The 14,844-nt window shown below is 44.9% G+C and overlaps 1 protein-coding gene across 2 annotated transcripts in view; it reads right to left on the bottom strand.

Moving 5' to 3' along the window:
- The window catches only part of Col22a1 (collagen type XXII alpha 1 chain), a 231,665-nt gene that overhangs the window by 13,117 nt on the left and 203,704 nt on the right, over positions 1-14,844 (bottom strand). For both annotated transcript variants that reach the window (XM_021652125.2, XM_060389316.1), the window contains 7 exons: positions 13,206-13,250; positions 12,352-12,405; positions 10,594-10,647; positions 6,918-6,971; positions 5,354-5,425; positions 3,798-3,833; positions 890-934 (listed from right to left, as the gene is read on the bottom strand). In XM_021652125.2, coding sequence (XP_021507800.1) covers positions 890-934; positions 3,798-3,833; positions 5,354-5,425; positions 6,918-6,971; positions 10,594-10,647; positions 12,352-12,405; positions 13,206-13,250 — 360 coding nt within the window. The remainder of the gene's footprint in view (positions 1-889; positions 935-3,797; positions 3,834-5,353; positions 5,426-6,917; positions 6,972-10,593; positions 10,648-12,351; positions 12,406-13,205; positions 13,251-14,844) is intronic.

The raw sequence follows: 14,844 nt of genomic DNA, 5'->3' as shown, positions 1-14,844 counted from the left end.
AAGCACAAGGCTCCCGTATGCTAGATCAAGCGGTCACAGGATGGTGAGAACAAAGTCATCTGAAGGAGAGACATGAAGGGAAGGCAAGAATGCCAGAGATCACTTCCATTTCTCTCTTCCCAAGCTGCAGGAAAAGCCTGCCAGCTCGCTACCCATCCAACTTGTGAAGAAAGCTGAGATAAATTCTTTGCAGGACCGTGGAAAACAAGCCTGGGTGGGGGTGGGGGTGGGGGTGGGTGACTGGATACCTTCCATGTGGCACAACATCATGACAGCTGACCAGACACAGGTCTGCGGGGAAACCAGCCATGCAGAGCCCTGAATGGAGCGAGAACCCGTGAGTGTGAGTGTGGGAATGCTCCCTGCCCCCTTCCAGCACTTCTGCAAGAAAAATGACTCTCCCCTGTTGGTTTTTGGAGAAATGAAATGTAAAGAAAGGCTTTCAGAGTGTGGCGCCAAGATGACGACTCGTTATGGGAAAATCTGTTCCCTTGTCACCCCCAGTGACAAATCTGGCTCCCTGCAAATTGGCACTTAGGGAGCTGGGCACATCCTGCATGCGCCTTCACACATGGTGAGCAGAGAATCTGTCAGAGTCTCCCAACACTTGCCTTGCATTGATAATTATGGTCATGATTTTATTCCTCAAAATAACAACCAAAAAAAAAAAAAAAAAAAAAAACCACACAAGACAGAACACTGACTATGACAGTATTAGGGGAGAAAACATATCCCCACTGCATGAAAGGCTTGAGATTTTTCATGGAAAGCCATTGTAGAAGACAGCAGTCCAGATGGGCTGCTTATTAACTGCCCTGATAAATGCTGGTCTTGCAACTGTAGGAAGGTCACCTTGAGCATGCTCAAGTGCCTCCACATCCCCACTTACCCTCTCTCCTTTGGATCCTGGCTCTCCAGGCTTCCCAGGAGCACCCTGCAATAAGATAATAGGACAGTAGTCAATTTAGCACTGCCATCTATGCCTCCATCTTTACCTTTCTATACAGCACTTCCTGGGGAAAAGGAATACTGGAGAAATATAGCCCCCCCACCCCCATCCTAAGATCCCCTACCATGTCAATCTGGATATGCAATCAGTCCACCCCCTCTTCATTACTTTATTCCTGCCCTTGCCCATTCTTGACCCAGGACAGGATAAACCAATGGTATGGCTTCTTTGATGTCTTCATCTGCTTCTCCAGGGAAAAAACCCAACTCTCCTTGGAACATCCCTGAGGCCTTCCACAAATTGGCCTTTGGACAAGCTAACATCACCTCTGATATTCAAGAGCCTGTTGTTCTGCAGTCTCACAGGCTCTCCTTACCATCTTCTCCTGGACCCTTCACCTCAGATGACCTGACATGGCCTCAGACTTCCTCTCCAGGAAGCTCTTTCTTTCCACCAAGCACATAAAAAAAATCAACTGGTTGCTATGTTCTCATAGCCTTTGGGGTATGGGGACAGTCACATGAGGAAGAAAAGGCATCCTCCCACACTTCCTGCTACTGAGACGCTGTTTCCTTCCAGCCTATGCTTCTTCCATCCTCTCTACCTGGAATAAGATTTTTTTTTCCCTTCCTTCCTTCCTTCCTTCCTTCCTTCCTTCCTTCCTTCCTTCCTTCCTTCCTTCCTCCCTTCTTTCCTTTTCCTCTCTTCCACACTTTTGATATCCCCTATGCAAAGCTTTGGCTGTGATATCTCATCAACATCTACCCTCAAGCAGTCACCTTCCTGCTAGCTGCCACCCAACTTTCTTTCTCCCAGATGTGGGAATATACTCATGATTATTTGCTCATCCTTAAACAGCAGAAGTTTAGAAAGCAGGTTCTATGCTTATTCCTTAAATGGGGCATCATATTTCTATCAATCCCACCCTGCACCTCCAGGAATTCAAAATATGCCAACCCATATTTGTCAAACCCTAAAGTTTGACATTAGGGCAGCCAGTCCAGCCTAGCCTGTCATAGCTGGTAGACATAGCATACATTCAGATGCAGACATGGGCCGGAGAGATGGCTTAGCAGTTAAGCAAATGTACAACTTTTACAAAACTGAGCTCACTTTTAAGCATTCTTTAAGGGGGCCTATAGAAACCTATCACTCCAGCTCTGGGGGATCTGACACCTTCCTCTGGCCTCCAAGGGTACCTGCATTAACATGCATATATCCATATAAGCACACATATATATAATTAAAAATTAAATTAATATATGTTTCAAAAAGGAATGAAAATATTCTAGTTCTTCTGAGCCTGGCCAACTCAGTCACCTCATTCCAAAAACATTCACTACCCTACTAGGGTACTACTCTAAGCTCTGTAAAGCCAATAAAGAGGGGCATGGGGACATGATCTTTTTTTTTTCTCAGGGTACTCACAGCCTGGTTCAGAGCTGGATATGGGCATAACAATTCTGATATACACCAAATAATTTTCCTTTCTGTAGTATAATCATAAGAAACTCCCACAGCACTTCCAGGAGAAAAACATGACAGTGTATGCTGGTAAGCACACAGCCTGAAAGTTCAGATAGAAGTCAACAGGGATTACAAGAGGGAAATGGCTCTGTAGGTCAGAGTGAAGACCAAGCCTCAGACAGAGAGAGAGAGTAAAGGCTCTCTGTGTGTAGCCCACCAAAAAGGAGAGGTCGCATTTGAAAGAACATGTTGGTCGAGTTAGGGATGATTTGCCAGGCCTGGTTAGCCCTGAATTTTATTCTGAGGGCAATGGAAAGGCAAAGAGGACTCATGTAGAGGGCAATCCAACTAAAAAAAAAAATCAAAGAGTTGATGCAATCATCAGAAATGGGAGCTGGGGTATATTCCCTCTGCCTTAACCTGGTAAGCAAGAGCAATGATTGGTCAGAAAACAAAGAGCAGGTCTAGTGAATGACAAGTATGTCTGGGCCCAAAGCACAGGGTACTGACACTTGGAATGTTTGATCCAGCTTTAAGGAAGGCAGTCTCTTATAACAGTGGCCCAAAGGCACACAGTGACAAGGGTGTTCTCTTTCAATGTAAGAGGGTAGGCTTTGATACACAAATGAGCAATTCCCCTCCAAGTCTTTTCTCCACATCTGCTCATTCTACTCATTCATCATCAAACAGTTCTCTGAGCTAGGCTCACGTGCTGGGGCAGCACAGAGCAGATGATCAGCAAATCAGGTCAACAAGTGCTTCCCTCTGCTTATCCACTGGAGAAGGAGAAAGGACAATAGGTGATTTTGTAAAAAGGACCCAGAAAACTAATTTTCTGTGTAATTTAAAGACCAGAGTGGAAATAGGTGACTGGAGAAAAACCAAACAAACAAAACAAGGAAGGACAAGAGTATCTCAGGGCCATTTGCACCACAAGGGGAAAGTACAGTTGCAATTTGAACTGAAAAGTGGCATAAAATGTTGATATCCTGTGGATATCTAGCTGTTATAGAAGTCACAGTTTGACAGAGGAAACCATTGGAGAGGTTATAGCAATGGTCCTTGTAAGAAGGAATTCGTGATAGGGCAGGGTTCATTCAGAAGAACTGAGAGGCATCACAAAGAAAAAGTTGAATGGATCTCCTAATAGAATGATGCTGAAGAGTAGCTAAGGAGACATATTCATCTACCTGGTGCCCCTTTGGGCTTCAAAACTTGTGAGAGTTTAGGAAATTAAAATGTGAGACCACAGTCCAAAAGGCTCTACACTGGTAGAGGAATTTTGATAAGCTCAGAGCTTACTTCTCAACCTCCTCACCCGTCGGCAGTTCCCACAGAAAGGGGCTACCAAGGAGAAAGGGCAAGGTTGGAAAATACGTGCCTCTTTTCCTGGAGCGCCTATCTCTCCTGCTTCTCCCTGTAAAAAAAAAGAACATGGGGTCAGCAGGCTCAGCAACATCATCCAGTGCATGCCAACCTTCATGACAGATACTTCACTCATCATGTTCCAGCAAAGACAGTAGCCAGTGGTCCAGATAGTCCAGACCTTACAAGGCGACCCCACAGGCAGCCTTCTGGTCAATGCATGCAGAAGAATTCAGAGATGGGAAGAGATCATTTCCAGAATGGGAAGACATCCTCTAGTTATTGGGCACTCTGTCAGTGAAGTCAATATGCCTTTACTAAACAGGTCTTAAGAAGCCATTTTTACCAGTTGTCTAGTGGGAAGGAGGCCACTCTTATCATCAGGGGACAGTGTGTTAGGTAAGATGCCAATAAGATGGTGGATGCCAACTTTAAATTGACTCCCCTATTGAATGGCTCTATGACTTTATATGATTTCTTTGCTATTCCCTTAAATTCATTTTAACAGTTTACTCATCTATAAATTAAGAGGAGTCATTTCACCTATGTCATAATTACCATAATACTTATTTTCATTGAGTTACATAGCATGTAGAAAAACTACATAATTGATATCTCTTTATGATTAAGGATTAATTTTTGAAAAAGGCAGGTATCTGGCTGCTCATTGGCAGCCAAATTATAAATAAGTACTAGAAAAGAGAACAATGGAGCAATCCAAGAAAGTAAACGGACAAGCCATATACATCTTAGACAATAGATCAGAAGTGGATAACAGTGAACATGATACCACGAGGAAAGGATAGATCCAGGCGGCCCTGTGGTCACATGAAAAGGGCAGAGTCAAACTAGAGGGAGTACTCAGGAATATGGGAACATTTTCCATCTTGAAGTGTCACATACAACCCCTATCCATCCATTAGTGCAGGCCAGAGTCGGCAAAACACTCCAATGGCTTCACGTGCCTATGAATAAACCCTCACTACCCCTTTAGTAGCTTCAATATACACTATAAGGCAAAGTCAGGGGACCGAGGCTAAAGCTCCAGTTGGGCAGACATGTACACTGTGGCTTTGAGTCAACCACCTACCTGTGTCTGACCCTGTGACTGAAACTTGTTCATCTTGACAATCATTACAAGCATCCTTAAAGCTCCAGGGCCATTACTGCCAATCACTATCCACCACAAACACCTACAAACATCATCATCACCTGTATTTACTGAGTACTGCAATAGGCTAGACATTACCAAAGTCCTTTATGTGGATTCTCACATTTAATCCTCAGAAGAGAGTGATGCTGTCACACCCCTTGATTAAGAAGATAGCCACCATAATGAGATGTTAAATGGTTTTCCTCAGGTCTTATGATTAGAGTCCTGGGCCTTGGAATCCCATGCAAATTTCAGTCATGGACCCTCAACTGTCTCCTAAATTATGATGCACTTTGACCTCATACTATGTCATCATGACATTAAAAAAAAAATTGGCCCATCAGACATGAGTTGGCAGGAACAGTAGAAACTCAAGGTTACACCTAGAGCATCTTGGCCCCATTAGATTCTCTGCTTACTGGAGGCCCACGGGGACCCAGGAATCCTGGAAGTCCTGGGCTGCCATTTTCTCCTTTGTTGCCCTTCTGGCCCTATGAAGGAAAAACATACAATTAATTATTCAAGGTAAAGTAAAGCTCCATCAGATTCAGAAACTTGATGACACTCCCAAACCGTGGAGCCCTGAGGACTCCTACCCTTTTCCTGAATTAGAGAAAGAATGGATCAGAAAGAGACATGGGGTTCATGAAACTCCACACCATCACAGAGGAGCAGAGAAGGAAGATGAGATGTGGGGAAATCTCCATTGACAAAGAACAGCCTTTCCATCTGAGCAGTAACATCTAAAAATGGATTCTTGGAAACAACATCTTTATCTCGATGTGCACGGCCTCTTCGAGGTGGGTACTGCTTCCCATGACGCTGCTAAGGCTCCCAGTGTGGTGGTTGCAGCCTTTGGAGGAAACATTTGAGTCTAGTGCTTTAGCTTTTCATAAAGTGCCCAGAAGTGGGTCAGTTTCCTCTGGGGCTAGCTCCTCCCTGGGAGGTTCCAATCATACCCTATCTAGTTTGTCTCAGTAGGATTGACAGAGCCTACACTGGAGTTCCTGGTAGAGATTATTGACATTTTCATAAGAACAGCCACTCACTGTAGTTGTTCCTGGACCAGTGGGGTGGTCTCTACACGTGTGGCTGGGCATCCTGGGATATGTGGATTCTGGTCATCCAGGCTTCTACAGTCTTGGAAATTATCTGGAATGCACTAGCTAGCACACTGTCCTGGCCATTTTTCAATGACATTTTATACTTGCAAATGGCTCCTGAATAGTTCTCAATCTAAGCAAATAAAAATACAAACAGTCTGGGCAAGAATGAAATTCATACCCGGACTTGAACCTATTGAAGCCCAGAATATCCACAGAAGAGCCATCTGCCCCATTATGTCTACTCATTGACCTGGCATGAACCTCAAATCCAGAATCTAATCATTCCCCAGGAATCTACCTACCTGCCATACTCTTTTCACTACCTGCCATTGAACTTTCTTGCTCTCCACTCATCATCGCCATTTCAATTCGCATGCTGCACCCGACCTTGTTAACTGACATGCTCAAGGCTGCTTGGTCCAACCCTGCCCTTTAATTAAACCATTATATACTCACTGTGAATAGTCTTTGACATTGAATAGTTGGAGGTGCCCATATTTGAGACATGAGAGATTGAGAAATGTACTCAAATGGATGGTAAACTTTTTGTTTTGTTTTGTTTTGTTTTGTTGAGACAGGGTTTTCCTGTGTAGCCTTGGCTGTCCTTGGCTCCTTTTGTAGACCAGGCTGGCCTTGAACAAACAATGAACTGCCTGCCTCTGCCTCCCAGAGTGCTGGGATTACAGTTGTGTGCCACCAGGCCTGATTTATAGTAAACTTTTAAAGACCTGCACATCCCTATTCTCTGGCCTTGGGGCTATCTGTACCATTCAAAGGAGAATTCATTCCCGTGTTTTCATGGATGGAGAAAAAGGAAGCAACTGTGACATGAGATCCTTGCCCTGATACCATCAGGAAGCTGGGGGTGAGTACTCACTGGGGCTCCTGGACGACCAGAGTCTCCTGGTGATCCAGGTGGTCCACTGTTACCCTGGTGGGAGAAAGAGAAGTGTTTATCCTGCCAGTATTCTGTGCCAGGACTTCACCAGGCTGGGCACTAGAGCTAACTCCACTGCAGGTGGATGACTTAATTACACAGGCTGTTCTCACTCGGGCTGGCGTGGCTCTCTGAAAAGCACTTCATTTTGCAGAGGATGTTTTTCAACTTGTAAAAGGAACCCATGATATTTAATTCATAACATTATTATGGAATTAAATGAGTCCGTGGGCATGAAAAGGCCTAACTCAGTGTCTGGTGCCCACAGCACTGCACGGTAAATGAGCAGGACTAGCTTCATTCATTCGTCCATTCATCCTTCAACGCAAAGGCTGGGCTATGAAAAATACAACCCAACTCATGAATAGTTCCTTACATCATAAGGCTTGTCTTAGGAAGCAGGTCTGCCCACTCTTCTCACTGCACACCCCTCCCCTAGAGCACTATCATAATCCCAATGAATACATGAAGGCACCAAGATATGGGGGACCAGGGTAAACACTGGCTAGTGCTGTCACGCAGTTAGGGACTGAAAGATTCCATTACTGCAGGTTCTAGGCCAAACTGCCTTGAATAAAATATTTCCTAACTTGACAAACATTTAGTGAATGCTTATAATTTTGGCAACTATCTCTTATCATTAAGATTTCTCACAGTGACATTCTCCTGTAATCCCAGCCATTCTGGGTGTCATGGCAGGAGAATCAGGAATTCCAAGTCTGCCTCAGCTACATAATGGCTTAGAATTCTGCCTTGGCTCTGTGAGGCCGTTTATCAAAGTTAACAAACACAGAAAGATCCACCATAGAGTAAATATCAGGAAGCTGGGGAATTCTCCTAGCTACCCTTGTTTCAATTCCAAATAAATCCCCACACCCTCAACTTGCCAAGGCTCAACGCCTTCTGCCCGCCAGCCTTCCCATGGGATGCTCTCCCTGTGTTCAGCTCACATCCCTGCCATGAATCTGTGACTTGTGACTCTTTAGCATCTAGTGAGTGAGTGACAGACACTGAGGTTCTCTGTTTAATGAAAAGACCAAGAACATCACAGAGATCCATTCAGTGCTGATCCTGAAAATGCAAGATTTGAATGATGTCTAGTAACTGAATTTTGTACTCACGAAGGTATCAACATCTCCAAACCTTGATACCATCAAGAGCCTTTAGCTGACCCTGGCCAGGCAACCTCCTCTTATGTTACATACCAATCCCCCTTATAAATCATTCACCTCTAGTACCAAATGCAAATATACTACTTACTATTTTATACGGAGAGAAGCTGAGGCACAGAAATGTTAAGTCTCACACCCAAGAGAGAAGTGGAAAAACTGGGTTCTGAGCACAGTCAGTACTGAGCGCATCCCATACTGCACTGCCCTTGTGAAGGAGGTGGCGGTAACAAGAAACACAGCCTCTGTCTTCTGCCTCTACCGTGCCCGCCCGTGGGTCCACAGGTATTCAAGCGCCTCATCTCAACACATGCACCCAGAAACCAGGTAACATATATATATGTATATATATGTGTATATGTATATGTATATTTATTTCACAGGGAAATCGAGGCACAGATAAAGTCCAAGCTCTGCCTGGTATCTCAGCTAATGAGTGCAGAAATGGAAGCCCTGAGCATTCTTTCTGACTGACAGGCACACTCAGACCTTCGAGTGAGCGCTGCCGGCTGCCCCTCCAGCATACTCCTTCCACCCACCACCAACCCATCTGTGTCTCTCTAAAAATATGTTCTTTAGCTCATCCCTATGGAAATGATATCTCTCCTGCTTCTTGCTCCAGTCCTCCCGCTGCCTCTGAGGAAGGAGGAGGGCCACCAGACATTAGCACATGGTGCCAGCACTAGTTTTAGTGGCCACCTGTTCCTGTGAAATTGGTCTTTTGGTGATGGGACCAGGGTCCTTTTGAGTCACAGAACACCTCTCTCTCACACTCGCTCTCATTTTTCTGTCATCCTCCAACAAGGAGCCCCCTGGGTACTATACTGCTTATGAGTGGAGGCTGAAGTCACATTCTCGCGCTTCTGATATCCATACTTGTTTCAAGCCCCTTCCTTCAGGACGGCGCTCCTGACAGGACAATCTAGTTCACAGACATTTAAGGTGGGGTCTAAAACCTCAGACTCTTGGTCTAGACTGCCTGAGTCCAAAGGCTGGCTCCATTGCTGACTAGCTGTGTCATCTTGGGCAAACCATGAGTGTCTCTGCATCTTCATTTCTTGCCTTTGCACAGACAGATTTATAACACAGTTTCATAACTCAGAAGTCTTGGGAGAAAACCGAATGAATGATATCTGTGTTTCATGCAGTGAACTCGCCCATATGTCTTTGAAACCAATGGCTGAGAGGTAGTAGTCACGTGATTACTATGTGACTGCAGATTTTAAAGAAAGCAAAATGAAGATTTGGGGGGCTGTGTACACATCTACCATTACCACAACATGAATGAAGTCAATCTGAAAACATCACCACACACAGCAGAGCTGAAGCACACATAGCACCAACAGACAGCGTGTCCAACAGTGGTCCTTGAAGAATGCAGCAGGGCTGAAAAGTTCATGTTTCTGAGTGACATTATATCCGTTCCATTGTCACAGCATAGCACATCACTTAGACATCAGCAGTGGCACTGGGGCAACCAAACTACCACAACAGGTGTGAAAAAATAGGCAACAGGCTAATGATCCATGCAACACCATACTTGACAATGACAATAAATTTCTGTTCTGGTTTACATACTTGAAATGATACACTTTCTATCTTTTTAGGGTGCACTCTTACTTACTAAAAAGCAAACTTAACTCTTCATGGTAGGCTACATTACACACAGCTCCTCTCATGGGTCTCCAATGCTTTGCTCTTTACACAGCACTTGGCATCCAAATATCTACTTTCTGCCTTTCCTGATACTCTACAGATTTACCTAGGTGTACAAATGTGAATAAAGCCCCAAATATTACCAACATATGGAATATTGTGGGTTAAATTTGCATGTTGAAATGATAATGCGTAGGCCCTTGGAATTTTAATTTGTTAATAGGATCATCAGAGATGTAATAAGTTATATGAGTTTATGGTATAATAGGTTTGGCCCATAAATCAATAGGAATAATGCCAGTATGAAAGGGGAAATTGGGATAGACACATACACACACACACACACACACACACACACACACACACCATACATGTAGGAGTAATATTAATTACTGAAGACGGAAGCATAGCTAAAGAATGTTACTACAGTCAGCTAACCCTAAGAAGTTTTGACCTCCAGAAACAGGGCGAAACGTCTCAATATAGAAGCTACCAGATGTGGTACGTATAGGAAACTCATGTGTGGTACATGTATAAATTTATGCAATGGTCCCAAACTGGAAGTATGCCAGCTCCTGAAAGTCCTTGTGGGTAGACTGTCAGTGGGTTGCCCTGGGGTAATATAGGAAAGCACTTGGGGGCAGAGGGCAGTGGCTGTTTAGTATCCTCTAGAACACACAGCATCATTTTCAAACAATGCATGTACCCACACCAGGTTAAAACAAGCAAACATCACTGTGGTAACAGTTCTGCTGAACTGTGCAACAAGTTAGTCTCAAAGCAAAACTCACCGGTGGGCCTCTTGGTCCTCTGGGACCCTGTGGTCCAGCAGGTCCAGTGTCACCCTGGAACAGAGCGGTCATATATTCACCGAGTTACATGCGAAGATGGCAAAGGGCCGGTTTGGATCAGACTTCACCAACAGACCCCAAAGCCCAGCAGTGTGTCCCAATACTTCCTGTTGAATGCCAAGGATTTCGAGCTCACACAGATTTGTTTCACCCAGATGATGCTTTTTAGTTCACATCTGTAAATGAGTATGATTATTTACAGGCTCAGGCAGGGGTCACCTGTTTCCCTGGTAGTTTAAGGTGGTCACATCTTGAACCAAGAGAAGTCAAAATGGAAAAATTGCTGGACAATAACCTGGAGCCATTCCTGCCAGAGTCACCACAGAATGAAGCCTGCTATCCAACAGCACCACCACCCTGCACAGAGTCCAGCATCCAAGGCCATCAGGGCAGGAACTCCGATGTAGAGGCCATGAAAGGGTCCTGCTTACTGGCTTGTTCCTCATGGCTTGCTCAATCTGATTTCTTATAAAACCCAAAGCCACCAGCCCAGGAGTGGCACCACCCACAATGGGCTGGGCCCTCCCATATAGATCACTAATTAAGAAAATGCCCTACAGGCTTGCCCGCAGCCCAACCTTATGGAGGCATTTTCTCAATCGAGGGTCCTTCCTCTTGGATGACTCTAGCTTGTGTCAAGTTGATACAAAACTAGCCAGGACAAACTACTAGGAGAAAGCAAGGGAACTAGGCTGACTTTCCCATGTGATCCCTTCTAAATCCTTCAGACACATTCTCCAACCACTATGTTAGAGCATCAAGATGAACAAGAGGATTCCACTTGCTGTGTAGGTTTCCACCTAGGTTCTGAAAGATGTAAGGTTCTAGACGGAGACCACTTGGGACCTCAGGACCCTGTCCCCATGCTTCGGACAAGCTTCTCATTCCTAGGAGAACAACCTATATATCCAAATGTCAGGTCGTCTTACAAAATGCTGTATACAACAGGTAGTCAAGTCTTGGGGAATAAGCATGAAGGGTGAGCTCCAAGTATTAGGTCTAGGATGTCTCCCTTTATCTCTGAATCTCTAGATAACAGTATTATCACATATGCCTTCCATCTGTCCCAGTCTCTGACCAAATAAAAATGAGAAACATCTGACATGTTTGAGGTGAGCTATAGCTCAAGCAGCAGCAACTGCTACTGCCACTGCTGGTGGTGGTCATGGTGATGGCGGTGTTGGTGACAATGACGATGATGAAAGTGCTATAATTAGTGATGGTTAAGTGATGGCTGTGGTGATGGTGGTAATGGTATTAGTCATAGCAATGGTAGTAATGGTGGGGGATGTGGTGTTCATAATGGTGGTCCAGTGGTGGTTGGCAATGATGACGGTGGTAATAGCAATAGTCTTGATATCAATGGTAGTGGAGAGTCTGTGGGATTCATAATTATTCTGAGCACCAAAGTGATCAACAGATGGAGAAACAATTTGGGAGAAAACATGAAATGCCTCACAAATCATGTAAGGTAGATCCAAAGGGCCCACCATCAGCTCCTAGACAAATCATATGAACCCCGAAAAGCCTTCATCAACTGTGAGATATAGGCTGACCCTGGATGGAAGAATCTCAAGTCTCAGTGAAAACCAGTTATTCCATATCCTTCACAGAACTGCCACCTGCAACTCCGGTAGGGTACCTGGGTGCCCCCTCTTTGTTCTCTCCACCACTGCAGACCATGACATCCTGACTTACATCTTTTCCTGGTGATCCTTCCCTTCCAGGAGGGCCTGTCATGCCAGGTTCTCCCTAGAAACAAGAAACTGCTGTTAGGGACAAGACTGACTTTAGCTATAGGCCACCTCAAACACAAAGCCTCTGAAGGTATGGAAGAGACCCAGAGACCCAGAGACCCAGAGACCCAGGAGGCTTTCAGGCAGAAGTGGCCCCTACGGATTAGGGCAGCCTCTATAGGAGAACTCTGGATCCCAGGAGAGTGTGTGGAACCCCGAGTGCCTCCCCAACAGGGAAAGCAGAAATAATACATGGTGATGGGTCAGACGAGCCTGTTTTAGCCCACTGTTACATGCTTATCCCTGGCTTCTCTCTATAGCATAGATTGTCCTGGTTATCCACAACACTCAAGGAGTATGACAGTTTGTCCAATTGTCTTGTCTATTTGGGTCATTTAGAAAAAAATAGGTTTTAAAGCATAAGAAGAGGCTCTTGGGGCTCCCCATCTAAGAAAAGGCCTTTGTGTTAACATATACACTCTGTGACCTGGAAATGTCACCCATGACCTCTGACCTCAGTTTGTTCCTCTGCAAACTAAGTCTAATACCACAGGTTGTTTCATGGAGATCAGAGAATGTGTGTATAGCCCACATAATAAAGGCAACCAGAGTTCAGGTTGTTTGGCTAATTTGGCTGCATGTCATTGGGGGCTCAGAAGAACTTTCAAGAAGATCCAAATCAAAAGGAGGGACAGTGCCACCCACTCTGACACCATGATAGCATGTCTACTATTCTTCCATGAATAAAACAGCAAGGTGATGACCTGAAAAACACTGAATCCTCTCTTCTCTCCCTTGTGAGTGTCACCTACTTACCCTCAGACCAGGTGGGCCAGGATCACCTGTGTGTCCCTTGAAGCCCTGGAAGAAATATGATGAAGTTATGAAGTCACTCTACCAAATTACAGGCTGGGTGAACAAAATGGCAGAGGGTTGTGAAGATATCCTGCTTCATCCCATCTTCCTGCTGTGGTTCACGCTATTGCCTTTTGCTTGCTGACATCTTCAGGGTGTCAGAAATGTGTAGAGGAAAAGCAGAAAGGAGAGGCAAAAAACAGGAAAGAAAGAAGGTCCTCTACAGGATCCCACTTTGCACGATGATATAACCATTAAAAGTGCTCATTTCATAGTCTTGAAACCCTAAAACAGAGGCTCTGTTTTTTCCATTTTATAGAGAAACCTAAGTTCAGTCCTGTGTATCATTCAAATAGTAATAGTGACGAGGTACCATGATTCATACAAAGGCCCATCTGTACAGAGGCCACATCTCCACGGCCATTCTCAACACAAGGATGGCAGAGAGCCCAAGGAATCAAATCCTGTTACATCTTGGGTGCATCCACAAGGCTCTACTCTGATTTAATCTGATGATGCAAACAAAGGAAGACACAGCTAGGGAGCAGAAAGTCCTGGGGTGAGGCCAGCTCACAGAGAACTGCATCCTAAAAGGCCCTGCAGGGTATTAAGGTCCAACTGAGAAATGAAATTTGTGCATCTCCGCCTGCCATGGCCATTTAGAATATGCAATCTGCTGACCTCTAGAGGATGAGGCAATAGAATGAAGTGACAGGAAGTGGTCCCTCTAGGACCCAGTAGGGCCAGTGGACATGGAACCTCAGTCTAAATATATGAGAATTTCTTCACCTAAATCTGGGCTTATGCCTAAATCTGGTGTTCAATAACACTCTGTCTAGAAATTACACAGTAAGCTGTTAGAACAGAGTAGCCAGCTCAGATGTAGCCCATAGGCTCAGTCTCCAACTGGGGTTCCTAGTAAGGGGAGCAGGGACTTTCTCTGGCATAACCTCAGTGACAGGCTCTCTGATCACCTGCCCCTGGGGGTTTCAGCCTTACCAGGCCACAGAGGAAGACAATGCAGCCAGTCCTGATGAGACCTGATGGGCTAGGGTCAGATGGAAGGGGAGGAGGATCTCCCCATCAGTGGACTAGGGGAGAGGCATAGGAGGAGAAGAGGGAGGGCAGTATTGGGAGGGAGGGAGGGAAGGTGCTACAGCTGGGATACAAAGTGAATAAATTGTAATAAATTTAAAATAAAATTTTAAAAAATGACTGAATCCCAAGGCCAGCAAGCCTCGAAGAAGGGACTTGAATTTCCATTCATCTCATAAACTCCAGACAAAACCAGAACTAAGGGAGCCCACTGCCAGATACTTGACTGACAGTTTCATAGGTACCCTCCTTTTTGTTAGCATTTGCAGCTGCTGCACAGGTGTGACAGCTACTGTTATCACCATTACACAGAAAACAGATGTCCAGAAAGGCCCCATTTGATCAATAAATAACAAAGGAAAAGACCCAGGTATATCTCTCTTCAAACTCATCTTATTCTTCAGAGCTTTGCTCTGGCTCAGCAACCAACCAAAGGAATTCAACCTCTTTCACCAGCTGAGGTGTCTAAACTGCTCCCCTACCTTGAAATTCCTGGTTGTAGCAG

This window comes from Meriones unguiculatus, chromosome 8, assembly GCF_030254825.1.
Source record: "Meriones unguiculatus strain TT.TT164.6M chromosome 8, Bangor_MerUng_6.1, whole genome shotgun sequence".
Classification (NCBI taxonomy): domain Eukaryota; kingdom Metazoa; phylum Chordata; class Mammalia; order Rodentia; family Muridae; genus Meriones; species Meriones unguiculatus.
Note: the sequence above shows the minus strand (reverse complement) of the source record. Positions and strands in the feature narration are given on the sequence as shown.